At 34.4% G+C, this 20590-nt stretch overlaps 1 protein-coding gene across 1 annotated transcript in view; it reads left to right on the top strand.

The window, feature by feature from the left end:
• The window catches only part of ABCC9 (ATP binding cassette subfamily C member 9), a 180356-nt gene that overhangs the window by 23996 nt on the left and 135770 nt on the right, over nucleotides 1-20590 (top strand). Inside the window, exons 5-7 of the mRNA XM_044678314.1 lie at nucleotides 2013-2179; nucleotides 6296-6538; nucleotides 19807-20001. Of these exons, the coding sequence (XP_044534249.1) occupies nucleotides 2013-2179; nucleotides 6296-6538; nucleotides 19807-20001 (605 nt within the window). The remainder of the gene's footprint in view (nucleotides 1-2012; nucleotides 2180-6295; nucleotides 6539-19806; nucleotides 20002-20590) is intronic.

Here is a 20590-nt window from a genome sequence, read left to right on the forward strand (position 1 = left end):
ATCCGATTTAATTTAATTACACTAATTTCCAAAAGAAATAGTTCATTAAAACAAATTGCAAAACAGTTTTCATATTGTTAACGTCTATACATATTTAATATATTTCTCACATACTGATTAACTGTATTAATGTGCATGGTTTGATGAAAGCATGAATTAGTTTAATAATCAGTTCTTTATTATCACGAATAATAAGGAATAAGATAATTGAAATAAGTAATCCCAACAAAAAGCAGTGTGATGTAGTAGAAAGAGCTCTGGGCTTGAAGCCAGGAGAAAACTGGATTTGAATCCTCCTCTTGATATTTACAAGCATTGCAATGAATTATAAGAGCTGAAACTCGAGTCCTCTCTTATAGGGACTAAAAGATAAAATTATTGGAGACAAATGTATTATGCTGATTTAAATTTAATTCATGGCCTTTCCTTCAATTTAAGCTTTAAAAAAAGCCTGAATGTACTATATAATTCTATTTTAGTAGCACAGTTAAAAAAGCAAGGATTTATAAGGAGACCCTGAAAATCACATAGGATGTCAGTATATTTTTGTAAGTTTTAATTGGTAGGAAAAATATCTTTTGACTTTATTGTCTGGAGCTTTAAAAAATAGTTGCTTTCTAATGTAGTGGGTGCTTGTGAAAGTAGCACTGTGAGAAAACAGGAAGAGCACACACACACACACACACACACACACACACATATCTTTTTCTTCTTTTGTCTGGGCTTGTTCTTTCATCAGTGTACAGGGACTTTCTCTACTGATGAAGCTCAGTACCTTTCTCACTGCAGCATCAGCATGTAACTTCAGAAAAATGCCTGGTAGGTTAAGTGACTTCCCCAAGGCCACAAGCTAATATATGTCTAAGTATGACTTGCACTCAGGGCCAGCTCTCTATCCACTAACCCTCTCTACCTCCCACTCTCCGTGTAGATTTCCTTTGAAAGAGATCTAATTAATTGTCTTTGTGCCTTAATTTTCACAGTGCCTTACCCGGTTCTTAATACATTTTTATTGATTGATTAATTTTATTTATTCATCTTATATTTTGTGGAAGTTTTTCTATAACAACAAGGTGACTTATCAATGGGTGGGAAAGAAGGAGCTAAATAGAACTTTGCCCTAATTTATTATATTTTTGTTACTGCTGTGGTCTGCTTTCAGTTACAGACCTTTTTACTCCATTTGCCTTTAAAGAAAGTCTTCCCAATGCAATGGCTTTGTCAGATCTGTCTTACTATAAAAACCAGTTTCCAGAGATCAGGTTTGAGTACATTAAGAAATCAGAGATCCTTAAGATATGTGAGGATATTACAATAGGAAATGAATTTCAGAGGAATACTAAATCATATCTGACTATCCTAAAATGTCTCGTTTGTCTCCTCTCATGTGTTATTGATCTTCATATTCATCAATATGGATGGAGATAATACTAGAATAAAGAAGATTTTTAGAATTCATCATTTAATGTGTCATCTTTTTAAAAATTCAGGTATTTATAGAGTGAATACAATGATTGATGAGCATCATAATGATCTGCTCTTTTATGTGAAATAAAAATTATGTAGAAACAAAATATTGAAGTTCTGGATCACCTGTGGGTAAAGGGGAGGCACACATTTGACATGAGCAGGTTGCCATGAGTTGGCATTGAAGAATTAAAAGATGAAGTGGTATAATAATACTAAAATACTGTGTGATTGAAAAGGAATTTGTATTGCTTACCTGGTAAGACTGAGGAATAGGAAATGCAAAGCCTTAGAGATTCCGTTAGAATGCTTACAGTATTGAAAGAAAGTGAAGAAGATGCCCAGGACATTGGGGAGACTCTTTGTGGTGAGTATATGGGAAGAAAAGACCCACACAGAATGGGTTGCAATCAGCATTGATGTGGTTACAGATCCAGTTCAACATTTCTGCACATTCTATAGAAAGTTACTATCTATGCATGCAAACCTTCATGAATTTAAAATTAGAATTCTAACATTTTTGTTATTGCATTTTATTTTTTCAGCCCTCTTTCTTTATTGGGTAATGGCCTTTATCACAAAAACAATAAAGTTAGTTAAGTACTGTCAGCGTGGCATGGGAGTATCTGAACTTCGATTCTGCATCACAGGAATGATGGTCATCCTCAATGGATTATTGATGGCTGTAGAGATCAATGTTATTCGAGTTAGGGTAAGAGTTTTATGATTTTTGTTTCATTTCACAGGTTTTGATTTGATCAAAATATCATATTTATTTTGAAACCAGGGGTATTTGAGAGATAGAGAAAGAAACAGATATTCTTTATCTATATTATTATCTATATTCTTTAAAATACATATATACTTTAAGAAAACAAAATCACTAAGAATCAAAATTTATTAGCCAGATAATGTGTACATGTATGTGCACTTATGTGTGTATGTGGCCATATATAATTATGGTATAAGGAAAAAGGTACTAGATTTGGAGTCATGGGACCTGCTTTCAAATCTTGTCTCTTTGAATTACTACCCATTCAATATTGGGCTAATTATTACCTTTAATTGCCTCCTGTACAAAATTAGGAGACCAGGCATTCTTTGAGGCCTCTACCCTTCATAGCTGCGATCTTATGATTCATTTCATGGTCCCTTTCAATAAAAAATTTATAGATTTAAAAATTGGAAAATGAGGAGGTGTCCCTGGATTGGGGAATGGTGAACAAATTGTGGTATCTGATAGTGATGAAATGCTACTGTGCTGTAAGGAATGATGAACTGGTTTCTGTATGAACTGAAGAACTTCCATGTCTGATGCAGAGTGAAATGAGCAGAAAGAAGAAAATATTGTTCACAGAAAGTAAAACATTGTGGAATGATCCAATATAATGGACTTTACTACTTGTAGCAATGCAATAATCCAGGACTCTACTACTATTCACATTGAGAAAAAGAGCTGTGGGAGTAGAAACTCAGAAGAAAAGCATACGATTTATCGCTTGTTTATATGGGTATAGGAAATGGGGTTTTGGTTTTAAAAGATTGCTCTATTACAAAAATGAATAATATGGAAATAGGTATCAAGTGATAACACTTGTATAACCCAGCGGAATTGCTTGTTAGCTCCAAGAGAGGGAAGAGAAGAAGGGAAGAAAAGAAAATGAATCATGCAAACATGGAAAAATATTTTAAAAGAAAAAAGTATAGATTTAAAAGTTATCATACATACATTATTATTATACATTTAGGCTACTAACATGTATAATTTGGGACTTCAAAAAAATATTTAAGACTTGAATGATCTGTTTCAGATGTTCAAATTAACTGAGCAATTGCCAAAAAAATCCAAAAGCCTTAACTTTTGCAGGTCATCACTGTCAAAAACCTCATAGCACTCACTAGCCAGGAATTGCACGACAGCTAGTTTGTAAATAGTGTTGGGAACTGGACTGAGCAAAGTAGCTATCCAGGGTGCAGTACACACCGAGTCTCAATGAAGGATACTTAATAATTTCTAGTAAATATAAAATTTTAATGACAGAAAATTCTGCTCTTCCTGACAGGTATTTCATTATTTTGTAACTATTTATGTATCAACTATAGAAAACATAGAAACTTAGAGCTGAAGTGACATGTAGAATTTTATAAAATTGAACTTATACATAATTAATGTCTAACTAGATATAACATTTGAGTGGTGGCACAGTTTGAAGTGAGTTGAAAAGTAAACCAGTCAATTAGACCTTTTTTTTAATAAGTTGTAATAGGAGCCACTGCCAAATGGGAGTAAATAAGAGGACATTTGCCGAAATAATGTACTGAGTCCTTTTTGCCCCACTGATGCAGTCTTTTTTCTGACCTTATGTCTCTTTAAAATGGGGTAAAATTCCTTTGACAAACCTGAATCATGAATTAACAATAGCTGGGATTTAAAGAATACTTTAAAGTTTTGTAAAGTATAAAATATATAAAATATACACATATTTTCTTATTTAAATTCTCTCAACAAACTTGATGTAGGTTCTATTATTATCCTCATTTTATAGAAAAAGAAACCGAGGCCATGAGAAATAAAATTCATCATCTATGGTCAAATAGCTAATATGTGTTTAATTTAGGATTTGAAGTCAGGTCTTCCTGACTTCAAGTTCAATACACTATCCATGAAGCTGCTTAGCTTCCTCCAGCCAAAAATAAAGTATTGTGATGGTCAACACCCTTCAAAACTAACAAACAAACGAACCAATAGCAATAGTGTCTATTTTGTGTTTAGGCTTCCATGTGGCATGTTTGCTTCTTTTTTGGCTTTCTCCTTGCATATCTCTGTGCTGTTTGTTTATATAAACCAATTGGAAACTTCCAGGTCTGTGAAAAAATATCCGTGTCTCTCACTAGCCAGTTCCCAAAGGTCCTCTGTCTGTGCCATCAGAGGAGAACCAATAAAACAGACCCCAGAGAGATCCTGCCCTACCTTCCTAGAGGAGAGTACCCTCACCAGTACTAATACGTTTCCCTGCTACGGATATATCAGAGAACCCAGGACAGTTGGTGAAGGGCAGAGACCTAGTGAAGCTGGATCTGGTTTCAGCCTTTCTGGAAGACTTTTAGTGACTCTCTTACTCCTTCTACCTGGTCTAAAGGTCTTTCTGCCTTGGATAAAGGAAGCATATAGATGTATTTCTTTTATTCCTTTTTATTTGTCTCATCCCACCATTATTAATGCCTTCTAAGCACTCAAAGAGTACCAGTGAGGGGCAAGATTCCCTCTTTGATGCAGTGCTTTGCCTCTTGCTGATTCTCTGCTGCAGCTCCCACTGCTCTAGGAAATCTGCCTTCCCTTTTCCCATTTTACTCATTTCCTTATAATAGTCATACTTGTCAAGAGGTATCTTAGGGCAGTAGAGAGACAAATTTGGAGTTAAAAATCTGTTGGTTCAAATCCTGCCTCTGACACTTGCTTGGAAGGCACTGGCTCTATAGCTGAAAGTTATTCAGCTTAATGAATCTCAAGTTCCTCATCTGAAAAAAGGAGAAAACAGAAGACAGACAGTCTTGTTTTGTTGATAGGAATAAATAAATGAATATATGTGATTTGCTTTGCATAATTTAAAGTGCATACTAAAGGGCCAGCTATTATTAATTGCACTGAAGTATTCCATTTTGTTAATATACCACAGCTTATTCAACTGTTACTTCATTGTTGGAAATTTTTGTAATTCTCAATTTTAACAAAGATTTTCAGAAAAGCATTCACGGCATAAAGCATCATGTACTTGGATGCCAAAATTGTGGTGGCAGGGAAGGGAAGAACCTCTTATTAAGTGCCTACCAGGCACTGCGGTAAGCATTACACAAATGTTGTCTCCCTGATCCTCACAGCAATGCTGTGAGGTGGATGCTATTATGTCCCTTATTTCACAGTTGAGGTAATTGAGACAGACTAGGTTTAAGTGACTTACCCAGGGTCACATAGTAAGAAAGTGTCTGAGGCTGAATTTGAACTCAAATTTTCTTGACACTCACTCTATCAATTGAACCATCTAATTGCCTCATGTAGAGAGAGTCCTTGATGGAGTCAGGGCTTAAGTCCTTTATTTGATGTGTATTAGCAGTGAGACTGGGCAAATCAGCCAACTTTCCTCAGTCTTAGTTTCCTTATTGGGAAAACTGATATTATAACGGCCTCTTAAGGTTGTTATAACAAAAGTGGATAGAGTGCTGGGCCTGGAGTCAGGAATATCTGAGTTCAAATAGCTGTGTGTCCCCGGGCAAGTCACTTAGCCTGTTTGCCTCAGGTTCCTCATCTGTAAAATGAACTGGAGAAAGAAATAGTACATACACCACCTCAATATCTGTGCCATCCATATCATGGGATCATGAAGCATCAGACATGACTTTAAATGTCTGAACAACAACATAGAAATAGGAGCTGCTATTATTATTATTTTTAATCACTTAAAATATTCAAAGTAATTGAGAGAATAAATCTAGTGGACTGAGAATTTTTCTTGGTGTCAGGAAGAATAGATTCAACTACTGCCTCTGCCACATACTAACTTGGTGACCATAGTGCCAAAGACAGCTCTCTAAGTTCTAAGATATAGATTTGTTTCTGATCTTCACTGAAGGGAATGCTTATACATCAGGAGATCTTCAACCCACAAAAAACAATGTCCTTGATAGCAACAACCCAGGAGCAAAATCCGAACCAAAGAAAAGTTGTTCAAAAATGTAGCAAATTTTAAATATAATTAACCCAAGTGATATATTGATAAAGATTTTGCATCGCTTAACATTCCATGGTGGTGTTTTTTTTTTCCTTTTACAGAGATATGTATTTTTTATGAAGCCTCAAAAAGTAAAACCTCCTGAAGACCTTCAAGATCTAGGTGTGAGATTTCTTCAGCCATTTGTGAATTTGCTTTCAAAGGCCACATACTGGTGGATGAACACACTTATTATATCAGCACACAGAAAGCCTATTGATTTAAAGGCAATTGGAAAGCTGCCCATTGCAATGAGGGCCATGACAAATTATGTTTGTCTGAAGGATGCGTATGAAGAACAAAAGGTAAAGAATGATTGTTCTTGTTCTGTTCTCATGAATTCAGCGAGCTGTCAGCTAACTCCTCACCACACAATCTTCCTTCATTAACCACCTGCATGTTAGATTCATGCCGCCATATTGCAAGTCTTGCTAAACACAGAGGCATAGTTAGTATAGGGAAGTGAGGACTTCGGTCAATGGAAGTCTTCAAGTGGAGGTTACTAGAGATCTTGCAGAGAAGAGGGGTCAAACTCTTGGTCAGATGTGCATAAACCAGATTAACATGTAATCGGGAAATAATAAAATGAATAAAATGAAACAAAACCTATAACTTTATATTTATAAACTAAATCAATATGTGGCTCACAGGGGATTACTTTTTTATTTTTAAACCCTTGTACTTCGGTGTATTGTCTCATAGGTGGAAGATTGGTAAGGGTGGGCAATGGGGGTCAAGTGACTTGCCCAGGGTCACACAGCTGAGAAGTGGCTGAGGCCAGGTTTGAACCTAGGACCTCCTGTCTCTAGGCCTGACTCTCACTCCACTGAGCTACCCAGCTGCCCCCCACAGGGGATTACTTTTAATGGATGTGGTATCTTTTTTCTTTTGAGACAAAAGGACTAGGGCTAATGTATGGAAACCAAGGAAGCAGATTTCAACTAAATACAAAGAAAAACTTTTCTCATGATTAGATCTGTCCAGAAGTAGAATTAGTAGTGGTATAAGAGGATTTAGAACCGGAAAGTCCTCTTGGAGATCATCAGGTTTATCTTTTTCATTTTAAAGGTGAAGAAATTCAGTAAATAAAACAATTTGAATGCAGAACCAGAGTTCTTTCCTGGTAATATATTGCAGTGGGGAAGAGATCGCTTCTTGTTTCAGATATCTTCAAGGAGAGAATATCTGACTAAGGTGTCAAGGTTGATATAGATGGGATTCATGCCATGGTCAGGAGTTGACTAGGCCACCTCTGAGAATTGCCTTCAGACCTTCCATTCCTATGGTCCTGTGACTTATTTCAGTATTTTTAATATATTTTTTCCTGAATGCATACAGAAATGATTTTTAACATTTTTCCCTGATATTTTGTGATCCAAATTCCCTCTCTTCCTTTACCCCCTGCTTGAGGTGGCAAACAATATGATATATTATACATGTGCTATCATATAGTATATATTTCCATATTCTTCATATAATGAAAATAAGACACATATTGCACATTCAAGAAAAAAACTCATGAAAGAAATAAAGTGAAAAATGGAATGTATCAACCTATTTTCATACCCCATTAGTTCCTTTTATGGCAATGAAGAGTCTTTTTCATCATGAATACCTTGGAGTTGCCTTGGATCTTTGCATTGTTGATAATAATTAAGTCATTCACGATTGATCACCTTACAATATTGCTCTTGGTATAATATTCTCCTCATTCTTCTCACTTTGTTTTGTACCAATATAAGTCTTTCCAGGTTTTAAAAAAATTTTCCTATTTTTCATTTCTTATGGCATGATAGTATACCATCACAATCGTATACCACAATTTGTTCAGCCATTCTTCAATCAATGTTTGTTCCCTCAGTCTCAAATTCTTTGCCACCATAAAAAGAGCCGTTATAAATATTTTTGTACAGTAAGTCCTTTTCCCCTTTCTTTATTCTCTTTGGGATATAGACTTTGTAGTGGTATTGCTAGGTCAATGGCCATTAGAGTGGTTACAAATTACTCCCTAGAATGGTTGAATTAGTTCACAGCTCCCCAAATAGTGTATTAGGGTCCCAGTTTTCCTACATGCCCTCCAACATTGATAATTTTTCTTTTTTTGTCATATTAGCCAATCTGATAGGTGTAAAGTGTTACCTTGCAGTTGTTTTTGGTTGTTTTGCATTTCTCTAATCAATAGTGACTTGGGAGTACTTTTTCATATGACTATAGATAGTTTTAATTTCTTTATCTGATAACTACCTGTTCATAGCCTTCATTGTTTATCAATTAGGAGATACTTGTATTCTTCTCAATTTGACTCATTTGTCTTTAAACCGAGAAATGAGGCCTTTGTCAGAAACATCTGCTATAAAATCGTTTTCCAAATTAGTAGTTTCCCTTCTAAACATAGTTAAACTGATTTTGTCTGTGCAAAACCTTTTAATTTAATGTAATCTCATTTACCCATTTTACATTTTATAACGTTCTCTTGTTTAGTCATAAATTCTTCCCATATTCATAAATCTGATAGGTAGATTATTCTTTGCTTCCCTAATTTGTACATGGTATCACCCCTTATTTCTATATCATGTACCATGTGGATAATAATAGAACCTATATCAAGTTTGTTGTGAGTATTTAAATAGGAAAATATGTGTATATTTTATATACTTATACTTTACAAAACTTTAAAGTATTCTTTAAATGCCAGCTATTGTTAATTCATGATTCAGCTTTGTCAAAGGAATTTTACCCCATTTTAAAGAGACGTAAGGTCAGAAAAAAGACTGCATCAGTGGGGCAAAAAGGACTCAGTACATTATTTCAACAAATATCCTCTTATTTACTCCCATTTAGCAGTGGGTCCTATTACAACTGATCTATTTGAGTTCTTCCAGTCTTAAATTTCAGTCTTAAATCATAAAACAACTCTTATAATGCCACTATTAAAAAGAGGAGGGGATGGTGAATTTGCTCAAGAAGTCATGTCTTCTGGAAATTTTGTTCCCAGCAAACTAGATATTTTCTACAGTCCTCATGACCTCACAAGCCTCTTCAAAATAGAAAAAGATAAAATAATTTTAAGTGAATTCATGATTAAAAACACCAAGAACCCTAAAAAGGTAAAAATTCTATGAATTAAAAGCAGAAAAGGCTAATCTATAACCCTGAATATGCTCAGTCAATACCTGCTCCTCCATCAATCATCAAACTCCCACATCAGGGTTGTATAAGCTAACCAATGGGCTTACAATAGAGCTCAATTCTTTCCTTCCTCTGCTCTGAGTACAGAAGAAAACCAAGAGGCACAACTTTGCTCTGGATTGATCTTTAGCATGGCAGCTCTTTGTATTTCAAAAGTACTCAGCTAGAGAACTAAAGAATTGCAGAAACTGAAACAAGAGGCTAGGATATACTATATATGTATGGTGATTCACTAATACTGGAAGAAAGGGGATTGATATCAAAATGAGGTTGGAAATGTGTAGTAGGAGCTTTGATGGTTTTCAGGTCTGGCCCCCAGGGAAAGTATAATAAAAAGGGAAGGAATCATGAGTGAGCAACATGGGAATATAAAGAAAACAGGATGGAATTTCTATAGCTCTCAGAAGAAAGTCAATTCAAGACCATGAACATAAACAGATAAACTTTCAGAGAAGATAGCCACAATCAAAGAAAATATAACCCCTTAATCACTTAAACAAGTCCAGTTTCCTATGAATAGATATTACATAACAATGGAAAATACCCATACCTGATGAGAGAGGAAACTTTGTATTCTCAAGAGAGCATAGTATCAGAAGGATATTCCTAAATAGTTTTTTAAAAGATGAATTGTAAAAGCAGAATTTGTAGGCTGCAAGCTAATAATAATACTTTTTTATTTCTTTGTTATTTTTATTGTTATTGGTTGGTAAGGTGGAACAGTGTGAACAGAATGCCCGGGTTAGAGCCATGAGTACCTACGTTCAAATCTGATTTCAGACATTAGCTGTATAACCTCAGGCAGGTCAATTAACCTCTTTGGCTTCTTTTTGCCCCTTTTTTGGATATAATAATAGTACTTCCCTCCCAAGGTTGTTGTGAGGGTTACATGAGATAATATGTGTAATTTGCTTAGCACACTGCTTGGCACTTAATAGGCTCTATATAAATGCTATTTTTAGCTATCATTATTAGAATAAAAAAGAATGTATTAGAATAGAATAGAGAGAAAAAACTGGTTGGGGTTGTAAATATATAGAAGAGAAGAATTGTAAGAAGAGAAGCAAAGGCAGTAATGTTATAAGAAAATATGATCTCCATTCAAACAAAATGTATTGATCTCCCATGTAGAGTATATAGAGACAATATAAGAATTATAAATCTCCTAGAAGAGCAAAAGTACAAAAACTTGAATATCATAATTCAAGAAATAATGCAAGAAAACTACCCAGATCTTCTGAACACAGGGAAAAAAGCCAATTAAAATAATCTATAATCATCTCTCTGGAATGGGGAAAAAAAACCTTATGATGCAATTCCAGTGACAAAAAAAAAATTCACAAGCAACCAGGAGAAAAAATTTCAAATGTAAAGGAAAAGAAATTCAAATTATTCCAGGCTATTCTGTACCCACCAGAAACTGCATCAGAGAACTAAATAATGTAGATCTCCAAGGGTATCTGTTAAACTTTAGTCTAACTTTTAATGAAAAAAAGATACATATTAAACAAAAAGGGGAATTTAAAGCATCCCTACATTGAAAAACAAATTTGAACTATTTTCTATTCAAACACCCTAGACAGTAAAAATAAAAAGAACATCAGACACTCCATTAAGAGATTTCTTCCTTAAAGTACACAAAAAGACAAGAGTGAACGTGGAAGCCATATAAAAGAAGTAATGCAAAAAGGGGCTGAAACATTATGGCCATACCTCACAATACCTTACCTCTGGATGATTCAATTTTTGGGGGGTGGGAAAATAAATAACAGAATTATAGGGTGCTTAGATAGAGCATTCATTTTGCCTCAAGAGAAAGGGAATCAGAATACATAGGGATAACTGACAACTGACACCCAGGAGAGTATGAAATCATAGACCTAGAGAAGAAATGAATGGCGAATGAGAGAAAATATTCATTGGGAAACCAAAAGGTAATAATGAACTGTGGGATAGTAAAATTGCTGCCATGGAACAATATTTCTATCCTTTATATCACCTACAGGATATTTCTAAGAGTGAGGCACAACAGAAAAATGGAGCAAATGGGTAGGATCTATAAGATCTCGTATGTAGAAATGATTTAGAAGTGGGAACTCAAAATAAGTACCTTAAATGCTTGAATTTCATGAATAGTGTAGAGACTAAAGAAGGAATAATTAAGTATTAAAGAGTCATGAAACAAAGAATAAAAGTCTATAATAGAAAAAAACATAAATAATGAAGAGAACGAGGGGGAAATTATTATAGAAAAAGACATGGAAAATAAAGCTTAAAACTATCGAACAAGAGAAAGGGAAGATTATATTAGATTACTTAACTGAGAGGGGGAAATGAAGAATAATTAAATGGATAAAATGAAGAAGGAAAATGGAACGAATCAGTTAAGCCAGTGATTCCCAAAGTGGACGCTACCATCCCCTGGTGGGTGCTGCAGCGATACAGGGGAAGTAGTGATGGCCACAGGTACATTTATCTTTCCTATTAATTGCTATTAAAATTTAAAAAAATAATTCCCAGGGGGCTAAGTAATACTTTTTCTGGAAAGGGGGTGGTAGGCCCAAAAAGTTTGGGAACCACTGAGTTAATCAAAACTCTAAATCTAGAAAAAGGCATAAAAATTGGAAAAAGACTTGAAAGTTGTTCTTAAGTAGATTAAGCTAAAATAATTGTTGATACAAAATACTTTCATTGATAAATTTTTAGAAAGCTAACACAACTGAAAAAATAAGAGAGCAGAAAAATCAAATGAAAAAATAATAAATGAACAATAAATCACAAAGCCAGTAGAAAAAATTATCAACATCCAATGTGAAGAGCTGCATGTTACCAAATTTGAGGATGCAAAGAAAATGGTAGAATAGCTTTGAATATAGGAAATGCTAAAATTGACAGAAGACCAAATAGAGATCTTAAATAAACTGCTCTCAGAAAAATAATGAGAACAAGCTGTAAAGGAAATACCAAAAACAAACAAAAAGCCTCAACCCCTCCTAATCCTGATGGGTTTAAAACAAAATTCTTTAAACTCTAAAAAGTTTAGTACCCATATAACATAAATTCTTCTAAAAAATTGAGAAAGGAAAGGATCCATACTACATATACCTAAACCAGGGAAGAGTAAATCAGTGAAGGAGAACTATAGACTAATATTAATGAGTATTACAAAAATTTCAAATAAAATCATGTCAAATAGATACCAATTCATACTGGGATACATCAACATTAGGTAAATGACAATATAATTAATTGGATTAAAATCAAAAATATCTGAATCTACATGATTTTTGCATTTCAGTAGATAAGGATAGATAAAGTCTGTCAAAGTTCAACATTCTTTACTAAAGCTACAAAATATAGTTATAAGGATCTTTTAAAAAACATAATAGAAGTATCTAAAACAAAAGCAAGTATTTTATATATACTGTGGATACATGAGAAACTTTACCAATAAATGTGAGTCCTCTTTCCCACAAAATTATTTGATATAGGTCTAGAAATTCTAGCACAATCAATAAGGAAAGAGGTGATTGAAGATATCAAGAAATATTAAGAAGAGAGTGAACTATTCCTGTTGACTGACAGCATGATATTTACTTAAAAATATTAAGGATGAACAAATACACCAATTGAGAAAATTAATAGTTTTGGAAAAGTTGTAGGCTACAAAATGAACTCTCAAAATCAATAGCAATTCTATTTTTAAATTTAAAAAATTATATTCATTTTTAACATTGTTTATTACTTTAAGTTCCAAATTCTCTCCCTCCCTTCAGCCTCTGTCTTATACAGTGATAATGAAAGAAATATGATACCCATTATATAATTTGTCATCCAAAACATATTTCTGTATTAGCCATGTTGCAAAAAAGCAAGAAAAAGAAAGGAAATGAAGTGAAAAAATGAAAATATATATGCTTCAATCTGTACTGTTCATCAGTTCTCAGTCTGGAAGTGGATAACATTTTTTTATCATGAGACCTTTGGGAAGTGGCTTGGACCGTTGTCTTGATCAAAATAGTTAAGTTTTTCACAGCTGATCACCCTTATGATATTGTTTTTTCTTTGTACAATATTCTCCTGGTTCTGCTCACTTCATTTTTCATCAGATCACGTAAGTTTCCCAGCTTTTTCTGAAACCATCCCCTTTATCACTTCTTATGGCAAAATTCCATCAGAATCATATAACAAAACCTTTTCAACCATCTTCCAGTCGATGAGCATCTCTTCAGTTTCCAATTTTTGCCACCTCAAAAAAAGAGCCCCTATAAATATTTCTGTACATATAGATCCTTTTTCTTTTACTTCGATCTTTTTCAGACACAGACCTAATTGTGATATTGCTGAATCAGAAAATATGTACAGTTTTGTTGCTCTTCGGGCATATTTCCAAATTGTTCTCCAGAATGGTTAAAAGTAGTTTACAATTACACCAACAGTGAATTAGTGTACTTGTTTTTTCTTTTCTTTTTTTTTAAATCAGGCATAAGGCAGTTTTTTATTTCCTATGCACAAAAACAATGTTAAATACAAAAGGCTTTTATAAGCATTCATTGTCAGAAAAACCAAAAGTATAGAAGTAGCATTAATAACTATTACTGAGATTTAAAATTATCCAAACATAAGCATTTACTGAATAGGCATCTTACATTTCATCTGTATTTCACCTAGGATTTGCATGATTCCCTTCAAAAAAGATGTTCTCTGGCAAATGAAGCCAAAGGTTGTATTCATCCTCTGGTTGGTACACCATCTCTTAAAACAAAAAAAAATGTTTTAAGTTAGCAAAGTCAGCAAAACTAGCCAACACATCAAATGTGTCTGAGAGTATATTCTATATTCTCCACCCATAGTCTCTCACCTCTTCAAAGAAGGGAGAAAGGTACATTTTCTCAACCCTTCTTCAGGCCTTAGCTTAGTCATCCTGATATCAATGAAACAAAACTGGTGGACTCATAGAGGAATGGATACACATTCATTGCTGGTAGAATTGTGAACTTATAAATTTTGAACAGTGATCTGATAGGAAGCAGCAAAAATTATCAAAATAATCATATTTTGTAATTAAGCATGTCCATTATTGGTGAATTTATCTTAAAGTTGTTATTAAAAACAAAACAAAACAAGATATTCAAAAATGGCAGAGCTATGTATAATTAAAAATATTTATTTCGTTCAGTTACATGTAGAAATATTTTTTTCTTATTACCACCTGGTTTAATTTTTGATTTAATTGATTAACTTAATGCAGAGTCCAGGTAAGCTTTACTCATACATAAATGAGGAAACTGAGTCCAGGAAAAAGAAGGCTTTCTTCTTACCCCCAAAGGACACATAGTGGCACTCAAGCCTAGAATTTAGGTCTTTTGGCTCTTACTGTGCATGGTATGTTATTAGATGAGGCCAGCCAACAAAAATCTTTCCTGGGCCAGGAAAAGATGGATAGTTAGATGTTGATGATGATGATGATGTTTATGATGTTGATATTGTTGTTGTTTGTGATGATGATGTTTTTGATGATGCTGTTGATGTTGACAACATTGTGGATGATGTTGATAGTGTTGTTGTTGATCACGCTGTTGATGATGTTGAAGAAGATGATGATGATGATGTGGATGGTGAATTGGTTGATGATTAGCTTGATGTTGTTGGTGTTCATGATGTTGTTCTTGATGTTGATGTTGTTGATGGTGTTGTTCTTGATTATGTTGCTATTGATGATGATGTTGTTGATGATGATGATGAAGATGGTGATAGATGATGATTGAATTTGGTGTTGGAGGTTTTCCTTCCATTTGAACCTTGATTAAAATTTCCTGAAGGCTCTCTCCAAACCCTTCTTATAGGAAAACAAATCATTTGAACTTATTGTGTCCCTTAAAAAAAGTTTTTTTTCCATTTCTTAATTACCTTTTGGTGATTCTCTTGAGTTGTGTTTGAGGATCAAATTTTCTATATAAGTTCAGTCTTTTCTTTATGAATGCTTAGAAGTCTTCTATTTTATTAAATGAACATACTTTTCCCTGCAAGAATATAGTCAATTTTGCTGGGTAGTTGATTCTTGGTTGTAGACCCAGTTCCCTTGCTTTCCACAATATATTCCATGCCTTCTGGTCCTTCAATGTGGATGTAGCCAGGTCCTGTGTTATCCTAACTATGGTCCCATGATATCTGAATGACTTCTTCTTAGTAGCTTATAATATTTTTTCCTTGGTCTGGTAGTTCTTGAATTTGGCTATTACATTCCTAGATGTCAATTAGGAATGAAATGCAGGAGGTGATCTCTGGATTCTTTCAATCTCTACTTTTTCCTCTTGTTTAAGAATGCCAGGGCAGTTTTCTTGGATAGTTTCCTGTAGAATGATGCCCAGGCTTTTTCTTTTGTCATGATCTTTCTGTAGTCCAATAATTCTTAAATTGTCTCTCATGGATTTATTTTCCAGGTCTGTAGTTTTGTCAGTTAGGTGTTTCATATTTTCCTCAATTTTTTCATTCTTTTGATTTTGTTTTTATAGACTCTTGCTGCCTTGTGAAGTTATTTGCTTCTAGTTGTTGGATTTTAATTTTTAAAGACTAAATTTCATCCCTGGCTTTTTGGTCATCCTCCTTCTGGTCTGTTTTTCTTTGTATGTTCTCTTTCACTTTCTTTGTCTCATTTTCAAGCTGGTCAATTCTGGCTTTCAAAACACTCTTTTCTTGCTTTAGTTCATTTGCCTCTGTTTCCAGATAACTTATTTTGTTTTTAAATTCTTTTCCCAATTGTCTTCAGCCTCTCCTAATTTTTTTTGAATTTTGTTTTGAATTCTTCCAAAGCCTTAGTCCAATTTGCTGGAATTTCTGCATTTTTCTTGGTGTTCCTTGGCCCTCCAGTGTTCCATTTGCTCTTTGTTCATTACCTGGATAGAAGCTGTTGATTGTAATTTCTTCTTTCTTTTTCTGTTGTTTGCTCATATTTTTCCTTGTTACCCTTGTCATTGGCTATAATCTTGCTCTTCTGAATATTTTCTGGATCTGTGGGTTTGGGCTATTCTGTCCTGCTTTTTGCTCTGCTGATTGCCTAGATTAGGCTTATGGAATATTAATGAGCTCTCAGGTCAGATCATCCCCAGCTGGCAGCAGAAGCTGAAGGTGTAGGTAAAGGTATGAAGGTTGAAGGGTGCTGTGTTTTCTGTACTGTTATCAACGTATTCTGTAGTGGTTGCAGCCTTTGCCCTGAGAGCTTAGTCAACAAGGCTCTCAGAGGAGTCAGTAGGGGAGGGGTATTGGAGATTGTACTTACTGCCCTCTGAAGTCTTCTTATCTGCTCTATTAATAGTCTAGATAAAGCTGATCTGAGGAGTTGTATGTGCCCTGAAGCCAAAATCTTGAGAATCTGAGGCTCAAGATGAAAAGTGGTGGCTATGACTAGGCTGCCCTCCCCCTTACACCTTTCCTCCAGCTGCCTCCCTGCTGGCTGTGGTTAGAGCCTTGAGCCTGGCACAATTGTGGCAGCAAGGCATTCCCTCCAGGCTGGAGCCCTCATACCAAGATTCCAGCCACTGCCAGAGACTCAGCACAGTAGGTGGGGGAGGCGTCCTGGGACCTTCCTTCTTCCTTTTCCTTAAACCTGAGAATTCAGCCTTTTCTGCGTACCTTTTAAGTTGAATTGAGTAGGAGGGTCTCCTGGATCTTCCTGTTGTTAGATTTGGTTTTCTGTACCCTCCAAGCACTTTGTTTTTGATTGATGTGGAAGGGTTTTCACTGAGATCTGAACTTTTGCTGCTTCTAAGCAGCCATCTTGATTCTGTCCTAAACTTGTTTTTTCTGCATCTTCTCTAGCATTTGTCATTTTCCTTTTCTGTCATGTTACCCAGTCTTATAGGTATAAGGTGGTACCTCAGAGTTGTTTGAATTTTTGATTCTCTTATCAATAGTGATTTAGAGCATTTTTTCTTATTAATAGAGGAAACTTGATTTCTTCCTTTCCATTCATATCCTTTCACCATTTGTAAATTGGGAAATTATTCTTATCTTTATAAATTTGGTTCATCTACCTAGGTGTTTGAGAAATGAGATCTTTATCAGAGAAACTTGCTGTAAACTCCCCCACCCTATCCCAAGTTTATTGTTTGCCATCTAATTTTGGCTGCATTGGTTTTGTTTGGGTAAAAACTCTTAATGTTTGGGTGATCAAAATTATCCCTTTTATATTCCATGATTAATTCAGGTACTCATTTTGTTTTAAACTCTTCCCTTACCCATATCTGACAGGTATTTTTTCCTATGCTTTCTTAGTTTCCTCATGATATCATCCTTTATGTCTAAATCATGTACCTATTTTGACCTAATCTTGGTATATAGTGTGAGTTATTAGTCCATGCCTCATCTCTGCCAATACTGATTTCCAATTTCCCTAGCAGTTTTTATCAAAGAGTAAGTTTTTATCCCATGATGGATTATTTTTGTTTTAGAATTCTATTATGAAATTAATGTTTTGGGAAATGATTACTACAGTCTAACTTGACAAAATAATAAGGGAAATTATGGTCTCATAAAAAAGCCAATAATACATATTTTAAAAAGAGGAGAAAGGAATTTATGGCTTCTGTTAATGAAAAATAAGTTAGGTGCTTATGGGAAATGATGAAAATTACCCTAAAACAAATTGCTTTGTTTTGGAAATGTATTATGAAATTAATGTTTCAGGAAATGATTACTGCAGTCTAACCTGAGTCATCATTTTAATTATACCTCTGGGAAGAATATTTCACAACTTCATTTTTAAAACAATTTTTAAAAGTAAAATGAACAATAACATGGTTGTTAAATCTATAGAGTAAGAAAAAAGTTAAGCTCTCTGTGTAATGCCTTTAATTTGTGATATGAGATTTCTAAAAAGAACTTATTCTAATCTGAAAAAATATGTAACATAATTGAACTATTTTTTTACCTAAGCTAGGCAAGTCAGCTACAGTATACAAATAACTATCATATTTATTTTTCCCTTTAGGGCTGATGAATAATTAATAGTAAACTTGGAAAACTTGCTCCAAAATATCATAGTTACAGAATTAAAGCTATTGGTTTGAATGTCTATTCTTTATTTATGTTTCTTTGGTTTATTTCCCATTTCCTAGCAAGTATGTTTATTGTAGCTATAAGTAATGATCATCATTAGAAAAATAATTCATTTTTAATTAGGAAGACTATATAGCAGAGTCTACAACCATTTGGATACATCAAACTCGATTCTCTACTAATGTGATTAATCATTATTATTGTTATTGCTAATAACAGACTATATGTTATGATTAAATAGTCTATTACATGATATTTTCCCTTCCCTTCCCAGAGTTCTCAAAGGCTATGCCAGTAGAGCAAAAGCTTTGACAGGTTAAACCAAACTGGAATGGCTTTGAATATTTGCTTGATGGTAACTCATATGACTGTTGTCCAAGAACTAGCAATGCTAAATTTGGAGAGGCTCTGCACAGCCAAGTTTGTCACAGGATGGTATTTTTTTTTAGTTATAGCAATTCTTAAAGAGCTCATCTAGATTAAAAAAGAGGTATAGGTTCAGCCTAAACTTTTCCACCTCAGTTAAGTAGAAGATTCTTGGGTAGGAAAATTCTGGTTTACCAATAGGAATCAGGAATTTACTTTTCTTTATTAATTTTCCATCAAATCTTTTTTAGTTTCCACTGTATGTACTGTGGTAAGACTAAAAATGCATGATATTCAGACAGTGTTTTATGAAACACTTATTTTAGCTTGATACTCCCAAGAACTGAAAAATAGACATTAAACATTATATTAGTATACATCAATGGTCAGCAACCATTTTGGCCATGAGGCATGTGGAAGGAGGAGGATGGAGGCAGAAGGTGCTGGAATATGGGGCAGGGGCTGAAGGGCCCTCTGGGGCACATCCTGGGGCTCTGCCTGGACTGGCAGGTCAGGAGGTGGAGCCAGATATGGCTCAAGAGCCATAGGTTGCCGACCCCTGTTATACATGGTCATGAAAAATAGATTCACTCAGATTATTTTATGAATATTTTTCATATTTTTGGGAACATGCATTGTATTTCCACATTCAGTGTTGTATGAACTGTTATTATTATTAACATTATAGTTGCTAGAATCAATTATCAGTCTAATACAGGGGTTGGCAACGTATGGCTCTCAAGCCCTATCTGGCTCTTTTAAGGGCCAGATATGGTTCTTTCTGCAGGAGCCATAAAGTCAAATTTTTTTTTTCAGGTGCTGTTACAGGAGCCGCACTGTGAGCACTGTACAGCTCTCATGAAATTACATTTTAAAAAATGTGGCATTTGTGGCTCTCACGGCCAAAAAGGTTGCCAACCCCTGGATAGATGCCATTTAAAATTTCCTGGTTTTCTTTCAGAAAAAAGCAGCAGACCATCCCAAGAAAACTCCTTCCATCTGGTTAGCCATGTACAAGGCTTTTGGGCGACCAATCCTGCTGAGCAGCACGTTCCGCTACCTGGCTGACCTATTAGGTTTTGCTGGACCTCTCTGTATTTCGGGTATAGTTCAGCGTGTAAATGACACTATGGAAGTGGCAAATACAACAGACCGAGTAAGTTTATGGCACTAATCAAAGAAACTCATTACTGTCACATTTTTCTTTGTTATTTTTTCTTTGTCAATTTCTAAAATGTTTGTTTTCAGAGAATTTAATGCAAGTGACATGGGTTGGATTAACCTTTGTAAGAAAGAAATATCTTTTAGGTACCTATGAGTCAGGCACTGTAATATTTCTTGATTTCTATAAGAGTGAATAATCAGGGGTAAAATATTCCTTAGCATGAATTCTTAGGTTGTTTTTTAAAGCTCTCAAAGAAGTCTGTAAAAAAAAGCTTGTTCTCGGAATTATCTTTCTTCTCTGACTCTTATTGAATTTATTAATCTACTTTGCTCTAACATAAGTAAAATAGTTTTCATCTGATGATCTTGGGGAAAAATTAATAAATATTAGCTTCCTACTTTCTTTTGGATAAAGGTAAATAGTAAGAAATAAGATTTCCTACTTACATAATTTCAACATAGGAAGCCAAATTTATTTGTTGATATTCATGACTATTCTTGGTTCTGGGGATGTAAAAATGGAAGAAAACCAAGTATCTGCCTTCCAGAGGTTTATAAATATAGTAGTAGAGATAAGACAT

Source organism: Gracilinanus agilis, chromosome 5 (assembly GCF_016433145.1).
Source record: "Gracilinanus agilis isolate LMUSP501 chromosome 5, AgileGrace, whole genome shotgun sequence".
Lineage (NCBI taxonomy): Eukaryota > Metazoa > Chordata > Mammalia > Didelphimorphia > Didelphidae > Gracilinanus > Gracilinanus agilis.